Below are 19,244 nucleotides of genomic sequence, written 5' to 3'. Positions count from 1 at the left end.
CCTTTTCACGGTTAACATGTATGTGAGGCAATTTCGGGCTATTTTGTAGTTTCAGCCCGAAATTGCCTCGTATCCACGTTGGATAACATTGTAATGCAAATGAGAAAAATCAACTGTGAAAAGGGCTATTGCGAGTGATTTTCTCTCGCAACATCTGAGTCTTACCCATGGACTTGGGGAGACAAAGAGGGATTCTACTTGATGGAGAGGACCCGCCTAAGAAGGTGGGCTGTAGAAAGAACAGTTATTTTCTGGAGTTCATGAATGTTGCTGTATTATTATTATTATTATTATTATTATTATTATTAGTAGTAGTAAAGAAAGCATCGCACAAAGCAAAACAGTTACTGAAAGTGGTTACTGCTGATTTTATTTGTACAGTTAAACCTTAATATAATTTTCTTGTTTGCTTTTTCTAGAACCATAAAAAATAGATCAAATTTACAAAAATTTACAAGGTTTAAAAATATTTGGGCGATAAAATTTTCTCATAATCATTATAAAAAATGTATAAAATATTTGTGATAAAATATTCTTATAAATAATTCAATATATTAATATCTGACGGGAACACTTAAAATAAACAACTTGAATATTCGGCTTGGATGCCTCATTGACGCCATAGCAAACTGTTCTTTTTCCTAATAATATCAGTAATTCTTCTCATCCGGGTTTTTCCTCAAAATCCGGGTTGCGTCTTTTACATCCGGGAACTGATTAGCAGTTAATTCAGTGGTCGAGTGTTCTTTTCCTCTGCACACAGTCAGCGATGGTGTCTTTAATAAGCTGTCCACTGAGTGCCGTGTTGAATTCAATTAAACCACTGAGCCGATCAAAAACGTCATGACTATATTTCAAGTTGAATGTGCTGAAGCTCTTGTCAGGGTCGTTAAACAGCGGGAAGTCCCCGGATTTCTTTTCCTCTTTTGTTATTCGAGGGACTCCTGCGAAATAATTCAACAAAACGTACTATAACAGAAGCATACTCTACTCTCAGCAGTTTTGAACAGAAGTTCATTGTTTTCGTTAAGCCGTGTTTGCACGAAAAACAATCCTCCCAAGACATTTGTTTTAGTGTGACAAATGGACACGTGGAACGTCAACTGAAGCAAACTTCTGTGTTATGTAATTACTGCACTGTTTCAGAAATTGTCGGTTAGTTTTACGTCAGGCTTTTACGACGAAATCTGCCTATCAAGTTTACTCACTCCATTGCCATGGGTTCTTGTAGACTATCGATACATAAATCCTATTTACTTTCTCGACTTTTATACATCATCATCATCATCATCATCGTTGTTGTTATTACAGGAGGAGCTTCAATGACAAGGTTTAAAATTAGTTTAGATTTCTATGGTTTGGTTCGATTTCCTCCTCGAAAAAATGTATGTAACTCTCCATCTCCTTCACTCACAGGCCATACTTTTCATTTGTTATCAGTGCAAATTCGGAAAAGGAAAGGAGAAATTAGCTGTTATTGTAGGTCTGTAATCTTACCTGGTCGTATGAAGTCCCTGTAGGTCTTATTTATGAGAACAAAGTGAAGCACTATGGGGCACTTTGGGTTGGTTGGATGTTTAAACACGTAACACTCCTTCAAGCCGTCTCGCTCAAACTGCTCGTCCGCGTCAATTGGCGGGAAAAGAAGACCATTCCGCTCAGCCCAGTCTTCTGCCAATTTTATGTTCTGTGGAAGAAGGATGCGAACAGATTTAGTAAATAAAATTTAGTGAAGAAAATTAAACATTTTTGGCATATACTATAAAATAATGTTCAGTAGTATCTCGTGCTCAAGAGTTAATTTCTTTATTTGCATGTATCTAGCTATCCATTCTCATTTCTCGGCCATAAAAGATCGCATTCTCTCAGCATCAATCGACGCAAACTTACGATGCAACTCAACTGTGCTAACACGAAAGATACCAGTTCAACAGAATCAAACTAGTCTTTTTTCATATAATTATTACTGACAGTTTAAGGACGGTGCCTACTTTTGTTACTGCGCATACGTTCTGTGCATCTCGAGGTACTCGGGTTTCCTATGGGTGGTGCCTACTAACACAGGAATATTTTTGCGCAGTTTAAAACTATGCGGAGAGAGCAGAACTTAGCAAGTGCGCTTGGTATCCAGAAAGAAAATTGGGGGTAACATGCATTTTTCAGAGATAATAAACCCTCAATTTGAAAAAACAACAAAAACGCTATATATTGCTTTGTATTTTACCGTTTTTTAAAATTACTGTTGCTTCATTATCTCTAAATAATGCGTGGTTACCCCCAATTTTTCTTTTTGGATTCTAATAGCCCTTGTTAAGATCTACTTTTCACGCATAGTCATAAACCGCGCAAAAATACTTCTTTATTAGTAGGCACCGCCCTTAAGAAGTCACGTGTTTGTGTTATTACCTTGAAAGGTCTTTCCTCGTCCGTTTCTCGAGCACTGAAGTCAAACGATAAGATGATATCAACGGACCGTTCTTTCCTAAGGAGGGGTGGATAAGGGGAGTTAAACATGAGTCCTGCGTCTATTAGCTCCATTCGTTTTCTTTTGATGTTTTCTCTCTCCAAACACGACTCAGGAGGAGCGCCATCTGTGAAATAATCTGAAACACAAGTGTGGATACAGGTCAGTAAGGTGCTGTTTACAAACCACAACGACTTAAATAAATTTAGCTTACGCCAAATCTTTTCTCGTGGTTTTTCCCATAACTGTAATGTACTTGTCGCAAATTTACCAACTTCACCATGTCATTTATTGGAGTAGATTTAAATGAATAGCGAAAATTCTACCATCATCATCATCATCATCATCAGCAGCAGCAGCAGCAGCATAGTCATCGTTAACTATTGTTATTATTACGGTAGTGATGATTATTACTATCATAATCATAATATCACGGGTGACAAATTACTCCTTAACTTCGGCGCGAAATTTCAGCGTAAATTTATAATTTCACATGTGAAATTACAAACTTGAAGTCAAACCAAAAACTCACGATTGTGAGCGTAATTTCTCACCTATGAATTAAAAGGTAATCAAATTCTATACTCATGAAATTAGAAAATAATTACACGCGCGTTTTGTGAAAATTCTGGTAATTTCCCTCGCCTTTCACTAGTCACCATTAAGAAACTCCTGAAAGATATTATTTTGAGGGTATTATGTGCCTGTTCCCACCCAATCCTGCTACTGCTGCCGCTTATGACCAGATCATGTTATTGCCCCGATCTCGTTGTATCTAACTCTTTCTCACAAGCACGGAGAAAACTTCAACAGTTTGTAATTTTGCCTTGTCAGCTTGAGTCAAGCATATATGTTAGATAAAAAATCCCATAAGTACCTTGCGGTCCATTGATTCCCAGGCCTCGAAGAAAGTTATGAACCAGTCCTGCTCTTCTTGACCGACTTTGAAGACCCGGTAGCTTTTCAAGCACGTAATCTATGACCTTTCGGCGGAATTCCTTCTTCTCTGTCTTTTCATTTTTTGTTGCTTTCCCATCTAACTTGTGCGTTACTTCATCTGTTGCGACATCATTTTGTAGTTTTTCCATTAGAGCACCTTCGACATTGTGTTTATTTTTCTCTTTCAAACTCACGATGTCATCATCGTCATCATCATCTTCAGCATTGTCTTTGTCATTATTATCTGTGAGGAACTGTCTCTCTGTTGAAGGGGAAAAAAGAATAAATAAATTTAATTATCGAAGTGTTCTCCTAATTTTGGTCTCAAGCCATTGCGTAAACACGTCCGATGCCAATTATTGATGTAGTTCGTATTTGGAAATGTGGCGGTCATTTTGAGGTCGGAGGCGAGAACATATAAGACCAAAGAATTGTGGGCCAGAAATCCACTCCCCCTACCCCTGTGAGTAGTCATTTGACATATTTTGATTGAAAGATCCCACACCGACCCCTCCCATCCCTTTCTACTTTTTCCAGTTGTGTTGTACTCGGGACGTTAGTAACAGCCCCTACCGATGACAGAAGTATTAAATCATTAATGCGGAAAGACTCTTTTGTTACCTAAAAGTTGTTTCTCGTTGTCGTTGTCTTTTATTGCCTTCAACTTTCCTTCTTCTTTCAACACTCGCTGTAGTAGAATAGCATAGAAACTGCCCCAGATTCCTAAATGAAGCAACATTCAAAGAATAAATAATTTAGAAAATCGTCATAAATAAAGTTTATTTTAATAAATGAAAGAACATCGCAGTTAGAAAACATTGAAAACGTGTCCTATACCTTGTAAATAGTACAACGGAGATTCAGGAAACTTCTCAACAAGCTTCCCACAGAAGAATTTGCTTCCAAACAGCTCCGTCTTCATGAAAGTGCCATATTTATCCATTCCGATCTCATAAGGAGTGAATTCAACCCATTCTAAAACAAGAATAAAAGTAGGTATAAGAGAAATACAAAAATCCAATGAAGGCAATAAGCGCCGTATTTCATGCCACTGACGCAACTCACCTGCAAATGATTGTGCTGAGACATCTCGTCTGGAGTTGATAGCGGTGTATATCGGCATAGGGACAGCGCCATCCTCCACTTTTACCTGCTGTTGACTTAACTTGACAGAGTTCTTTTTCTGTGCAACAGAATAAAGAGTTGTTTTCAGTTAACATAATTGCCATTAAAGATTGAAAATCGAATGCTTTGCTGTATCATTCATTGGTCCTGGATGTCTTATAGTGGACAAAATTATTCCAAAAGCGCGCGTTGGCAACCCGCCTCCGTCGTTGGTTGTAATCATCCTATATCCCACAAACGCGAGTGGAATAATTGTTTATTGAAAACAACGAAGAAATGTTGCTAGATATTGCTCGTTCCATTTTACAAGAACGACAGAAACAAATTGAATGGCCCTACTTGTCGGGCGTGGTATAATGGCTGATTTCAAATGGCTGCTACGCCTCTGGAATTGCACTATCCAATGATCAAAAACTTTGAAAAGAAATTTGTCCAACTCACTGGTCCCAGAAGACTTTCTCCAACACAGTGGCCATAAAAGTCCGTCAGACTGACAGGCTGTCCCTGCTTCCACTTCTCGGTGATGTCTTTCACGTAGTGCATCACTCTCCTCGGTGTCAGCAGCCACATGGGGCCCCACTGGAGCTGCTCTCGGATGTTACTCTGGGTCTCTTTGGGGTCGATTGTGTCGCCAGACGTTTGCGAGTACAACAGGGAGAGCCCCCTGAAGAAAGATGAGGAACGAATGTAAGTTTTTTTGACACGGAGGCCGCTCTAGGGGGCTATCAGCCATCACTTGACAGATTATTTGACAGATCATTGCAGTCCACTGGCTTTTTGAACTTCTCTCGGGGTTGGCCAGAAACAACAGTCATTTTGATTGCGTTAACTGTTTTACGTTTATATTCGTTATTTCTACCCTCTTCACGACAAATGCCTCATGCATGTTGAGACCTCGTTTAAGAACAACACAGCATGAACCCATGAAGGTTTTGTTGCAGTCAAAATCATGATGTAATTATTCGGCAACGTTTTTAAACGTTCAAAAAAGGGGACTTTGCCTTAAGCGGATGCTAAGGCTGGTGCTTATGTGTTGGTTTGAATAGTATCACAAAAAAATACGTAAGACATACCCTATGGGCCCACACGTCCCTTGTATTACCAATAAGGGAACTTGCCTTCCCTTCCACCCCCACCCTGAGAAAGTTCGTTCTGTCCGACACATTTCCGATTCTTCATCTCACTTACCAGGCAGAACCGGATAAACCAGTCAGATACGTCACACAGTCCAAAAGGCCCAGTTCCTCCAGAGCACGGCAAGCGGCGCTGAAGCCTGTAGTGGCTCGGTAACCTCCCCCGGATCCAAGAACGGCTATGGTGGGGACCTGGAGACGCGACGACAATAAATTAAAAACACATCGTTAGTATAAATTACGTATTCACTTAGAGACAAGTATAAGTATTAAAGCCAGTCTGCACTGAGTTCGTCTCTTCTGAAAGTAAAAAGTCGACTCCCGATAACTCGAACCTTCAAGGGAAACTGAAAAAGGTTCGAGTTATCGGGAGTTCGAGTTATCGAGGGTAAAATTATATAGAAAATGACCTGAAGGGAAGGGAAAATTGGTTCGAGTTAGCGGGAGGTTCGAGTTAGCGAGGGTTTGAGTTATCGGGAGTCGACCGTAAAGAAAAAATTTGGCAAAATTTGCACACTCCACGGACCGCTAACCTAGGATGACGGTACTGTTGAAGTTTTCGATGGCGAAAGGTTTTCTTTTTTCTTTCTTTTTTTTTTTTTAATTTTTGCAAAGTTAATAAAATGCCTCCTATCGCGAACGGGTCCTAAGCTTGGAGAGCAAATAGATTTTCCCAGAAGTGAGTAAAACAATCAATAAATGACTTGAATAATGTCCCACCTCGTCTGTATTTTGTGGTCCGCGTTCTCCTAAGACATTTTTCATCGCTTCAAAGACGACTCTCTTTCTCTTTTCTCTAAACTCTTTCTCTTCGTCGCAGAGATCTGAGCTGTATCGCAAGTCTGAATCGTGTTCAGACCTGAAAAGAGAAATGTTTATGAAATATTGATCAGCTCAGTTATAACTGAAGCATAAAAGGTGTCATCAAAACTAAAAATCAACCACTTTTTTGGCAATACTTACACTTTGGAAGCCTCTAGGATAATGTCAACTTCAGAAAACTAAAACAAAATAGAGAAATTTAAAAATAAGCGACGTGATATGACATTCAATAAACATAATACTTAGATATTTCACATGAAGGAAATGCCTCTATAAGCTTAAGTCGGCATATAACAAGGGTGACTATATGGAGGGTTGGGTGACTTTATGGAGGGTCAGGGTTATGTGGGTGACTATGTGGTACCTTAACATGAATTACTTTTAAGAGTCTGCTGAACCTTTGTACAAGAACCAACTTGTCGAAGTTTGATATGCACGTGACTATCATGTATATTACGATCATATGACTGTGACTGACCTCTCCAAATTTCAGCGTTCTGGGCTCTGGTTTATCGAGTCGTAAATTTTTCAGAGGCAAACATACTGCATCTCCAATTTGATCATCTTCGTTGTAATCCTCATCCCACAAGGTAAGCTCTGCACAGAAATAAGAAGACCAGCGTAATTTTATTAGATGATGTAGGTCCAAGAACTGTCCCTTCATTTCGTGAAAATGTTTTATTATCATGATCATAAATCGTTATAACATTCGTGCAATAAAATTCAATTGCGCGAGCGTGCTTCATATTCCTATTGTGCACGTTGATGACGTCAGCAAACAAATGCCTCGAGAACTCGGTGAGCGACTTTCTCCATTTTGCATTCAAAAACGGGAGAAATCTTCAGCAAAACGTTTAACTACAGATGACAACAAGGGAACCAGCTGATGAAGAAGCTCTTTCCACTTTTTCTTTGGGATTGGAGTTTTTAACTCCCGAAAAAAAAACCTAAAGAAAAGGGAAAAAGAGAACAAGGCCTGCGACATCGTGTCTCGCAAAACTATTAATTTTCAGTCGCCAATTTCGCTTTCTCAAAGGGAAAAGACACCTTTTTGAAACGATAAACTGAAAGAAAGACTGCTAAGGAATACTCGATAGTTTCAAAAGCGGAAATCCGATAATTAACGGCGAAGAAATTGTGCTTCAAGGAGATATTGTTGTTTTATCCAGCCGACGATCAGCAAGCGGACATTTCAGATCATTATTTACTGATTATATGCCACGAACTTTCTTGGTAACGTTCGAGTACTTGTGGGAATTCAATTCACAAGAAATTACAGGTTTGATTGAGAATTTGTACTTAAATACTTTTCTAATTGAAAGCTTCTTCGTATTCCTAACAGTTTTGTTGCGAAATTTTTGAAAACCGTGCACACGGTTCGATAAATTCACTTCAAAATGGACCTGCAGTTCCTTCAAATCACTTGCGCGTTCATCGTCTCGGATTAAAAATTGTACGCCTTTGCTTCTTAGAACAAAGACTTAATTGAATAAATTTTTCATTTAGGGAAGCTTCAGTTGTCTGTTTTCTTTCTATTTTCATTCTTGAGACGTGACAACTGCGTATTAAAATCTTGCGTAAACAAACCGACATGTCCTCGCAAGCGGAAAGAATTCTCCCATGTAACGCGAGGATCAAATTTTCAAGTTTGTGTTTTGGAAAATTTTTAATTGGCAACCAGTGTATTTTATTCCATAATTAGAAACTTTAACTATTGTAGACCAAAGGGGTGTTACCTTTTTTGCCCTGTAAGATGTGTATGTTTACCGAACATGGGGTTGTTTATTACCATTTTGCACATTGGCTGAATGCTTGGGAAACCTCTGGCCAACCTAGAATCAACGGGCTCAAAAACTACCGCGTTGAAAATGTTATAAAACAATTGATTCATGCGTCAGCTGTGCATTCATCGAGATATGAAGCACTTGGGAAGTTTGCAGAGCACTCAAGAAGCTAGAGTTGCTCTCGGCTACGCCTCGAGCAACTCTTACGCATCTTTCGTGCTCTCCAAACTTCCCGTGTGCTTCATATCTCGATGAAGCACGCTGACGCATGAATCAATTGTTAATCGTAGTTTTTGCGCTTATTTTACAGAAAAGAGAAGTCTGGTGGAAGGCTTATCAGACCAACCACGACAACAGTGCAAAGAAACCACGACATAAAACCAAAATTAAAAATTTGGTCATTTCATGATTTAGGTGTGCGGCAGACAATGGCAAAGAAATATTAAAAACAAAACTTTATAACGCACGGGTAATGCTATTGTTTTGGTCATTAAACTTCTTATCTTGTAACGTTTTTGTTGGCTCGAAGTCAGGAGCGAGAATACCATTTGTGGTCCTCTCTGCTCAGTTTTCCAGCGCCAAAACGGAAATTCAAAAATCACGTTTAGTCAATGAAAATTAAACGATGGAGAAAATTCTGTGAAGATCGTGGTGTACGTTAATGGCTGCTATTTAACCTACAATCTTGGACGATTCAAATGAAAAATTAAGACCACCCCTCCCTAAATTTCAATGATGAAAAAATGGCGCGATTTGCTTTGCACACAGGGCAGGGGGTTTCATTTCTTTTTTATTCTGTCCAAGATTGTAGCTGTCTGTCATTTTCACAAACCTAATACGTTGTTTTCTTCAGGATCAATGTGGAACACAAATGGCTCTTCCTTCCACTCTGGATTTTTGTTGTTCGATATACACTTCGTTCTCTTGACCATCTCAGCAGATGTAGGAATTCTCATCATTAAATAAGGATCTGGAGTATCGACTGTATAAAGCAGGATTCAGAGAAGAAATTAGGAATGCCATAAGATACCGAGGAGCTACTGACAGCATAGAATAGTATGTCTAGAACCGAGAAACGTGTCTGTCTGTCTGTCTGTCTGTCTACCTCTCGGTCAGTTAAGGTTTTGATAGCACTTTGTCAAGCAAGCGTTGAATGGTTCTCAAGGAAGACTGATTTGTTATTATGGTTATCATAACTAGGGGTAAAAATAACGCTCAGGGCTGAGTTGCTCGAAGCATGGTGAGCGCTAACCATTGGTTAAGAGGTATTAAAACCTATAGGTTGTCATGGTACTTAAAGGGGTATAGAATGGTAAAATCCGAGACCCGCCGAGACCCCGAGACCTTCATTTAAAATCCGAGACCGAGACTCAACTACTTTTACTAAATCCGAGCCCGAGACGTCGCGATGGAAAACGTGTTTTTTACTAACACTGCCGAAAAGCTGGTGCGGCAATTTACGAGCAGAATTTATCCAAGCTTACATGTTTCACAGAAACTACAGAAGCGATTGCGATGTTGAGCCGTTTTTCAAGATTATTGTTTGTTGTCAGTTTAGGGCGGTTTATTCAGACTTAATTTTCGCTTGGTTTGCGAGACTCCGAGATTCAAATTTCAAAATGCGAGATTCCGAGACCCGTTTTAGTTTTTCGAGCTCGAGATTCCGAGACTCCAGTTTGAGACGCCGAGATCTCGAGACCCGCCGAAAATTTGCCGAGACCCAGTATTTTTCAAGGACCATTCTATACCCCTACTTAACCCGGGTTAGCGCTAACCATGCTTCGAGCAACTGGGCCCTGTTTAATTTGAAGTTCTTCTTGTTTGTTGGCATGGTAACAATCGCGGAAGTTATGAAGCGAACGAAGATGTTTTTGAATTCAAAACAACAAGATGCCTGCTATACTGGCATTACGCGAGATGCTGGGGCTGATTCATTTATTCCAACTGTATGCTTCGCCGATTGATAAAACTATCCTTGCTAATGGAATAGTTTGAGTCACGACGATCGCGTTACGTTGTTTTCCGTGTGTTACGCGACTCAGACTATCAGCGGAAATTTGTGGAATGCCATTACGATAACGTAAGCTTCTCAATGACCTCTTTTCAGTCTCGCGTCGTGGTCTAAGACTGTCAAACAAAGCACGATTCCTTCACTAAGAACTCACCAATTTCCACCGTTTTACGTGTCGGGTGCTTCTTAGAAGTTATTCTTTCGATTTACGGCTTCAAAATGGTGAAATTTCCCTTTGAAAACGGCACACTTGAGTCCAGAACATGTTAAAACAATATGGCGCGACTTAATCCGTCTTTAATAAATATATCAAATGATGCATTGACGTCACACAGGTAGGGGTGAGTGGGTCCCCTCCCTCGCAATATAAGCGACAAGAATGGATTTTGATTGGCCTGCTTTTGTTGAAGACAATTAAAACAATACATCCCGAGTAGGAGAGGGGAGAGTTTAATGAATAAACAAGATGCCTGCTACACTGGCATTACGCGTGATGCTGGGGCTGATTCATTTATTCCAACTGTATGCTTGTCCGACTGATAAATCTATCCTTGCTAATGGAATAGTTTGAGTCACGACGATTGCGGTACGTTGTTTCCCTTGTATTATATTACGCGACCCAGACTTTCACTGGAAATTTTTGAAATTCCATTACGATAACATAAGCTTCTCAATGACCTCTTTTCAGTCACGCGTCGTGGTCTAAGACTGTCAAACAAAGCACGATTTCTTCGCCAGGAACTCACCAATTTCCACCGTTTTTAATGTCGGGTGCTTCTTAGAAGTTATTCTTTCGATTCACCGCTTCAAAATGGTGAAATTTGCGTTTGAAGACGGCACACTTGAGTCCAGAACATGTTAACAATATGGCGCCAAATTTAATCTGTTTTTTATAAATAGATCAAATGATGCGTTGACGTCACACAGGTAGGGGTGAGTGGGTCCCCTCCCTCGCGATGTAAGCGACAAGAATGGATTTTGATTGGCCTGCTTCTGTTAAAGACAATCAGAACAATAGACCCCGAGTAGGAGAGGGGAGAGTTTAATGAATAAATTAATGTACCGATTTGAAGCTACGACGAAGGAAAAGAAATCGTCCCGTTTTTAGACACGGTATGCCCCTTCAGGGCATCCCGCGTAATTAATGTACCGATTTGTGTATACGACGAAGAAAAAAAAAAAGAAATCGACCCGTTTTAAGACACGGTATGCCCCCTCAGGGCATCCCGCGTAACAAGCGCTGTCATACCGAAAAAATGTGTCAACGATTATTTCGAGCTGTTATTTGAACTTTGCCACAAACTTCTATAAGAATGGTAAAATATTTGTGGGATTTCGCTTGTAGAGAAAGAACCTTGCTTATTATTTTTGCATGGGGTTTTGTCTTCGTTGCTTTAGCACATTCATTTACAAAGTTCACGAAAAGTAAAATCTAACTGATTGCGTGACACTTACTCCAATCATACCATCCTTGCGTGACATTTCTGGCCCTCAAAACTTTGATTCTGAGAGCTATGCACGACCTTGGTGAAGCCTATACATGAAGAATGTAATCAAGAATGTAGGAGTTACAATCCAACAAAGGTGGCAGTTTAATTATAGCTATAACGGTTTGATGCAGAATATCAACATTTAATATTTGATGAACCACCACATTTATAATCAAATCAGGCAAGAAAGAGCAAGGTTGATTTCACGGTCATACGCTGGAGAGGAAAGACCGTACCTTTCGAAATATTGAAAAAATATATTTCCCTGACCGTGAAGTCAGCCTTGCTCTTTTTTGTTATATCTGTTCTACAATTTGTTGCTGATTAGATCCTTTATCACCAGGATCCGGTGCTGTTGTTTTGTCGCGGAAGTCCTTCCAGACACAGTTACTGGTTTTTACCCAATTATTGTAATCACACACAAAAAACTAAATCGTTGGTGATATTGTTTTTACGTTCACGGCCACGAAACGCGAAACAATTGCACGACACAAACTCAGTAATTGTATAAAAAGAACCTCTTCGCACACTAGTAAAAGAACTATAGACTTTTACAGCTGTAAAGTAACTTGTGCAAGGCATAGGAACTTATTAAACAAATTGCTCTTCAAGCGACTTCGCTTACCTGTAGACATTGTACAAGTGCTCCCGTTTCCTGGGCTGCTTTCATTTGTGTTTCGTTTTTAAAAATCATTTCTCCGACTGAAAAAAAAAAAAGAGTCGCGTTTAATTTAGTCTGTAAGAACTTCTTTCATATCTCAAACTAAAAGTACGACAAATAAGAAAATACACCACACTTTGTACCGCTTTGTACGCTGGCAATGTACTCAGACACGCAACATGTGGAGTACAGTACACCCACGCGTATTGCCCACGCAATACGTGAAGGACGCAGGACGTGACTTAGCAATATAAATTTCATTTGAGCAGCGCCCACATTTTCAATTAATTGTTGTTTACCGCCGGTCACGGCACCAAAAGAGTGTTACATGCGAATGTGGAAAGTTTATGAAAAACCGACTTGTTTGAAGCAAAGTTTATATTTCATCAGCATACAATACCACGGAGTGGTCCGACCACAAGGGTGCGAGCTGTATGTACATGGCACAGTCCGCAACCTTTGACTCCAGTAATCAATCAAGTTAAAAATACTTCACAAGCATCAAAATGTCCTGAAAAACTTTCAGGCGTTTTAATTTCCAGCTATAAAAGGCACGTTTTAATTCGTTGACTTCAACTTATGCCAAATAAATTGTTGATTTTGTAAATATAAAATAAACGATCACGTCTGTTCATGTTCGGAGAAAATACTGCATTCAGTCAATAGTTGACAGCATTCAACATTTGAGAACATATGCTTCGAAAATTATCACTTACCTGCTCTTGCTTTCCCGTGCAGTGTTCTGAAATGCGAGGATTATCTTATGATTCCAAGTAAGTAGGAATACCGATAGACCGTCCGATTGAAAAGCTCGTATAATCGCACCGCTTCAGTACTGCTTTAAATACGCTTTGAAGTCACGGTTCAGTGTGTCTCAAATCCACTTACGATCGACTTACGTCATTAGGCACAAAGCACGTATATCGCGTAAGCTATACAGGAAATTCCGTGATCATTTTCCCCTAAATCTCATCAACGAACTTCAATTGAATTGTCTTTTTCACACTTGCTAATGTGGAACATCTGATCGGAAATATTATTGACGATATCGGAGGAAACACGAAGTCCTGGCAAATAAATAGAGCGATGTTTTGCAGCAGGTTGCGAAGGGAACGACAGCGATGCGTGACCAATTTACCCGCTGGCATTATTTTACGAGACTTGAACAAGCAATTGCTTGAATACGCGAGGTTGTTCTCAAGCTAGTATCACTGATAAATGCTCCGCATTCCTGCGAGTAAAAAATATTGAGCATCAAGTTAAATACTGTTTGTGAAGTTTTTATTGAAAAACAGCTCAGAAAACATCACGAAATTTTCAATTTTCGAAAAGGTCTTTCAATTGTTTGAAAGTTATCACCTGAATAGGGCCCAGCAGAGTTTCAATCTATTGATCAATTGACTTTGAACAAAAATGCAGTTATAAGGGAAAAAAATTTATACTGAGAAAAAAAAACCTTCATTATATTAATTCAAAAATACGGCGAAATATTAAAAAAAAAAATTGTTTTGTAGGGCTGTGAATGAAATTAATTTTGATCATCGCGTATCGGAAAAAAGTTCATGATCACTCAATGAGAGGTCGTACGGCGAATTCGAATAAAGAATGGATCTGAATGATAGAAAACTACAAAAAGAAAGCTGTAATAAATATATTACATAATAAAGAAAGACATCCTTTAAATTTTATCGATTTTAGTTGGGCTCGCGTGGTCAGTACGTGCCGCACGACAACAACGCCCGGTCTGGCAAACAATGACACCATGGTACATACAAACTGTGGGGAACGTGATTTCCTAATAAAGCAAACTGTAAAACCCATTCATCAAAAAGAGCTGACGTTATTGCCCAGTGCGGGCATGAATATGCAGTATTGTTGATGTATTTCTAACACATAAAATAGCTTTAAATAAAATGTGGAGGCCATTTTTCTTTCTTTACCCTTCATCCTGTTGTATTTCCCACCGGACAAACTTATAACTGTTTTTTATAGGTGCTGAATAATACCATTTTGTACAGACGCTAAAAAGTGCCGATTGCCTGAACAACTCCAAAAACTTTTTTAACTGCCTTAAATATGTGCCACTCGGCACGAAAAACTTAGTGGGGTGAAAACATTTCAAGGCTTTCAGTCGTGATCGGATATAAAAGTTATTTAAAGACATGGATACTTCACTCGATGAATCTCGGTTAACCGGTTTTAATATTTCAAAGGCTGTATAACTCACTGATAACGACTGAACTGATTACACTCAAATCGACCTTGTGAGTAATAAAATCTACGCGAGTCTCTGAACAATCGCCGAGCGGCATGTTCCATTAGGCACGCATGTTTGAATGCTTGTTCCACGCATCAGTGATGGTCATTTTGATCTCAATAAGGAATTTTGAAAAGCAATTTCAGTAAACAACGTTAAATAAATGTAAGGCTTCGCTACAGTGGGCACAGCGCCAACCAAATATCGAAAACAACACCGCCCGAAGTGATTTGATTTTTTCCCGATCACTTAAACATCTCCTTCGATAAAAAATCACATTGCAGAAGCACACGTCTATCAGATTATACGATGAAATGGACAGAAAAGTTCAATCCCTATTTCTAATTTTACTACATTTTACTCTTATTTGCTACGGTATTGAGGACTATTACAGTCACTACAGCAAATATATCAAGACATATCTGTTTGCAAGTGATCATCAACATGTTAAATTGTCATGCTAACCGTGAGCTTAAGTTGTACATTTAGTTTTTGTTTTTTCTTTTGTTTCTTTTTATTACTCCAAACAAAAGATGCCTCAAAGCAAAACGACAGCGGTCACTCATGAGAAACCGTTGCTAGGCGACGAAGGACGCCGCTTGTAAATTTGGCAGCTGTAGGACGACACATTGATGCCAACCAGTAAATGTGTTTTTTTTTTTTCCTGTTTTATTTTTCCTGTTGACCCCTTCACATTTTTTACTGGTATATATATTTTTTGCGTTAAAGAAACCGTTAAGTAGCTGAATTAAGCTGGAACAGAGTAGAGAAAACTTTCTTTGTCAGCGGAAGTTTTTTGACAAAACAGCGATAACTGATGGTTTTAACTGAATGAACATGATAATTTCCGTTGGCCCTTCAGTGTAAGGGCAATAGTAGAGTCAAGGTTTCGATAGCAGTCCAAGCCTTCATATGTCGCGGCCGATCAATAAAGAACCATAACTTACCGACGAGTTCCCGTAATTCCGATGATACCATATATTGGAACTAAATTACGATATAATCTACCGGAAATTTTATTATATGAACATTATATGAGCTTGTACCTGAGCAAAACTGTTAGTTATTTGGTCAGTGAGAATGAAACTGTATTGCTCCGTGTATTTTCAGTCGTTATGGTAAAAACACACTGAGGCTTTATAAACATGCGGGTGGACATGAGAACAAGGAAGAAAGCATGCAGAACATAACGACGCAGGCGTAAATCCCTTACAAACTATTTACCATACATCAATTCGGTTCTTAGAAATCTCATTGCAAACCTTCAGGTTCTCTGTTTGTTACCATGGTAACAACCAGATTCTTTCCATTAAACACTTGTAGGTTACAAATTAACTGTTTGCCAATTGTTGCTTCCCTTAACATAAATCTTGTGTACACAAACAGTGTCTCGATCAAGGAAATAACCAACACAACATTAAAATTAGGGTGGATTTGTTCCCACGCTCTGAAGCAGAATGCGCGTGTACCATGAAATAGCGTAATTAGTAACCTTGACGTCTTGGTAAAAATAATACTTTCCTATACACTACAACATAATTTACTATGAGTGGACACGGATCATTATATCCTTGTCGCACCAGACGGGAGGATTTGATTTTAGTACGTGACGTCACGCAGGAGGAAGTCCTGCGGGCCTTGAGTAACTTGCAAGTTTTTCGGTTTCTTTTCGTTATGGCTGAAGGTTTTTTCTTGGAAATTAATTTGTTCTAACATGACGGATTTATATCAGGAGCCCATGGCACCTGTTTATACCCGACAAATCTATCTTTGGTTCTTCTGAATACGGAAGTCTTTGAAGCTTTTTCCTCTTATCTCCCTTCACCATTTTTTGAAAGTCGAGTGACAATATCAAGGTTGAGACCAAAAGGTGGTAAACACTAGAACGAAAGCTTTTACGTTAATTTTTACACGTCTTCCTATCGTTTTCAGTTGTTTCATCCAGCTGTCTGCCTGGAAGCCTTTGAGAATGAGTCTTTTCGTAAAGGAAACAGAACTGACTGACCTCTTTTTAAACGAAGAACTAAAAATGGGTTCTGCGAAAGAACACGAGGCATCCTTAATGACCATCTGTAGGGACAGGCCTTTCGGTTTTAACGGAAAGAGGTAACTTTGAGACTAACTTGGACAAGCAGGTCAGTTTGCACCTTAAAAGGTGAGATGCAGATGTGACTAGGATTTCTTTTACATCGGAAACAGAAAATAAAATCTGGCAAATGAACTTTGTCCCTACGGAAGTCTTAGCTGAGCTCGAAATAATCGTTGACACATTTTTTCAGTATGACACAGCGCTTGTTCAGTTTGAATTCAAAAACATCTTTTTTGGCTTCAAAACTTCCGCGATTGTTACCATGCCAACAAACAAGAAAAACTTCAAATTAACCAGAGCATTACTTTTACTTCCTTGTGAATCGGTCACCGCCTAAATTGCGTATTTTTTTTCCCACGGTAGCTCCTTAATTTCTTGTAGGCTTGGTTACTTGGTTACAAAAGGTAATTCGAGTCAACTCATACAAGTGTATCAAAAATAGAAAGAAAGTGCTGGCAATAGTGCGGTTTTTTTAAATCCAGATCTTGGTCAATCTAGAAAGGAAAAAACGAACCTTTTAGCTTTCCACTGGTTAAGAACTGCAGTGCAAAATCCGTCCAGAAAGGAAGTTACCAACAATTCTGTCACTAAGAAATCTTCAGTAGCTCTTGCAAATTAAAATTTATTCGAGATTTCAGTGAAGGAACTGGCAAAATTCAATAAATTCAATAATTATCAAGGAGAAAAAAAGGAGAAGTAAGTTAACGCGCGAACTGTTTTTAAAATAGCCACAGTAACCCCACGAGGGTTGTCCAATGTAGACAAACTGATACGGTCTGTAAAAACAGCCTCACGATCCGTACGGTTTGACAAACTGTTACGGTCTGAAAACACATCGTAAAGACACTTTTCGGTCCGTATACGGTCCATAAATTGCATCTCATCAAGGAGACTTAGAATATTTCCACATCTTATCTCAGAGAGGGGCTTATACGGTGTAACGATCCGTACGGTTTGTACAGATCGTAAAGGCACTTTTCGGTCCGTATACCGTCCGTTAATTGCATCTCATTAAGGAACTGACTTAGAATATTCCACGTCTTATCTCAGAGAGGGGTTTATACGGTTTGACGATCCGTACAGTACAGATCGTAAAGATACTTTTCGGTCCCTATACGGTCCGAATATTGCATCTGGTTTAGGACACTTAAATTATTTTCACGTCTTTTCTGAGAGAGGGGCTTGTACGGTTGGTACAGATCGTATCGAGGAGAAATTCGTTTACTGTCACGAGCAGAAGTAGTGTAATAAGGAAGGCAGTTGACCAGACTAATTGACGGGGACGCCTTCTTCCCATTAAAATCGTGGCCAAAGGAAATGCAGCTCATATTCTGGAAAAAACCAATGGGTGATACCAAAAAGTTCAAGTTGGTTCTCTTTCTCATCGGTGACGGTTGTGAGCCAAGCCTTATTAGAAGATGGACAATGCTTGCGCAGCACTGGGTGGAATCAATGACTAAAGCAGAAAACAGGGCAAGACAAGTCGATTTGTCCTCAACAATGCCGACCAGAAAAGCCATCTGTGGTTCTACTTTAATGTAGATTACAACAAACTTCTGTACCTGAATGGGTTACCGAAGTAAAAGAGAGCAATTAGAAAACGATCTCTCACTGACGGCTCTTTTAGGAGCCTCAAATTTTACTAAAGTTATTGACCAATACCACCGTACAGTCTTTTCTTTCTCCATAAAATATTAATTGTACTCTATATAGTATTCTGCATTAGTCGTCAGCAAAACATGTTTCCTAACTCCAAATTAAACTAAGAATATTGAAACCATCTCATCTAATACATTTGTCTCAATTTGCTGCGCGCTCCGACTGATAAGGTCAAATTCTCGTTCCCTTTCCAATTTTATTTCCAGAGAACAGCCGATTGTAATATTTTGTTTTGTAAGAAACGCATCATTTAGTTTCTCACACTAAAGAACGAACAAAACAAATATACGTTCACTTGCCTTTTACAGCAGTGGCCCCTGGGTTATACATGCAGGTTTCCGTCGCCCCAATTTCATTCCCTGGGTTTCCTTTAACGCATCATTTTTTCGGTCAACGGCGCACATAAAGAACGAGGGATCCAGCTGATTGTAATGTTTTGTTTCGTAAAAAACGCATCATTTAGTTTCCCACACTAAACAACGAGGAAAACATATTTATGTTTTGTTTACTTTCCAACTTATATTCTTCACGCTGTCGCTCAGGTTAAACGTTCAATTCCTCATAATCAGATGCAATTTTCAGACAGTATACGGACCGAAAATTAATTGTCTTTACGATCTGTCAAACCGTACGGATCGTGAGGCTGTGTTTTAATTTCAGACCGTATCAGTTTGCCTACGGAGTACCCCGGCGAAACAATTGGGGCGGGCTGGCATAGCCCAAGGGTTTAAATTTGCTGTCTGTTTTATGGGATTAAAATTATAACTTGTTTGCAACACATTAATCACTTTCAAACGAAAACGTGAACCG

The 19,244-nt window shown here is 39.2% G+C and overlaps 1 protein-coding gene across 1 annotated transcript; it reads right to left on the bottom strand.

Annotated features, from left to right (window-relative positions):
• Nucleotides 1-578: 578 nt before the first annotated feature.
• On the bottom strand, nt 579-13,286 carry LOC146487088 (cytosolic phospholipase A2-like). The gene is made up of 16 exons (XM_085092057.1): nt 13,146-13,286; nt 12,394-12,470; nt 11,734-11,812; nt 9,100-9,249; nt 6,962-7,080; nt 6,625-6,662; nt 6,382-6,520; nt 5,717-5,853; nt 4,970-5,192; nt 4,469-4,586; nt 4,241-4,378; nt 4,025-4,126; nt 3,342-3,665; nt 2,407-2,603; nt 1,498-1,687; nt 579-944 (listed from the first exon to the last, which is right to left on the bottom strand). The coding sequence occupies exons 2-16, from the start codon at nt 12,460-12,462 to the stop codon at nt 730-732; spliced, it is 2,238 nt and encodes a 745-aa protein (XP_084948183.1). The 5' UTR covers nt 12,463-12,470; nt 13,146-13,286; the 3' UTR covers nt 579-729.
• Between the last annotated feature and the right edge of the window lie 5,958 nt (nt 13,287-19,244).

Source organism: Pavona decussata, unplaced genomic scaffold (assembly GCF_977016875.1).
Source record: "Pavona decussata unplaced genomic scaffold, jaPavDecu1.1 SCAFFOLD_19, whole genome shotgun sequence".
In the NCBI taxonomy this organism is placed as follows: Eukaryota; Metazoa; Cnidaria; class Anthozoa; order Scleractinia; family Agariciidae; genus Pavona; species Pavona decussata.
Note: the sequence above shows the minus strand (reverse complement) of the source record. Positions and strands in the feature narration are given on the sequence as shown.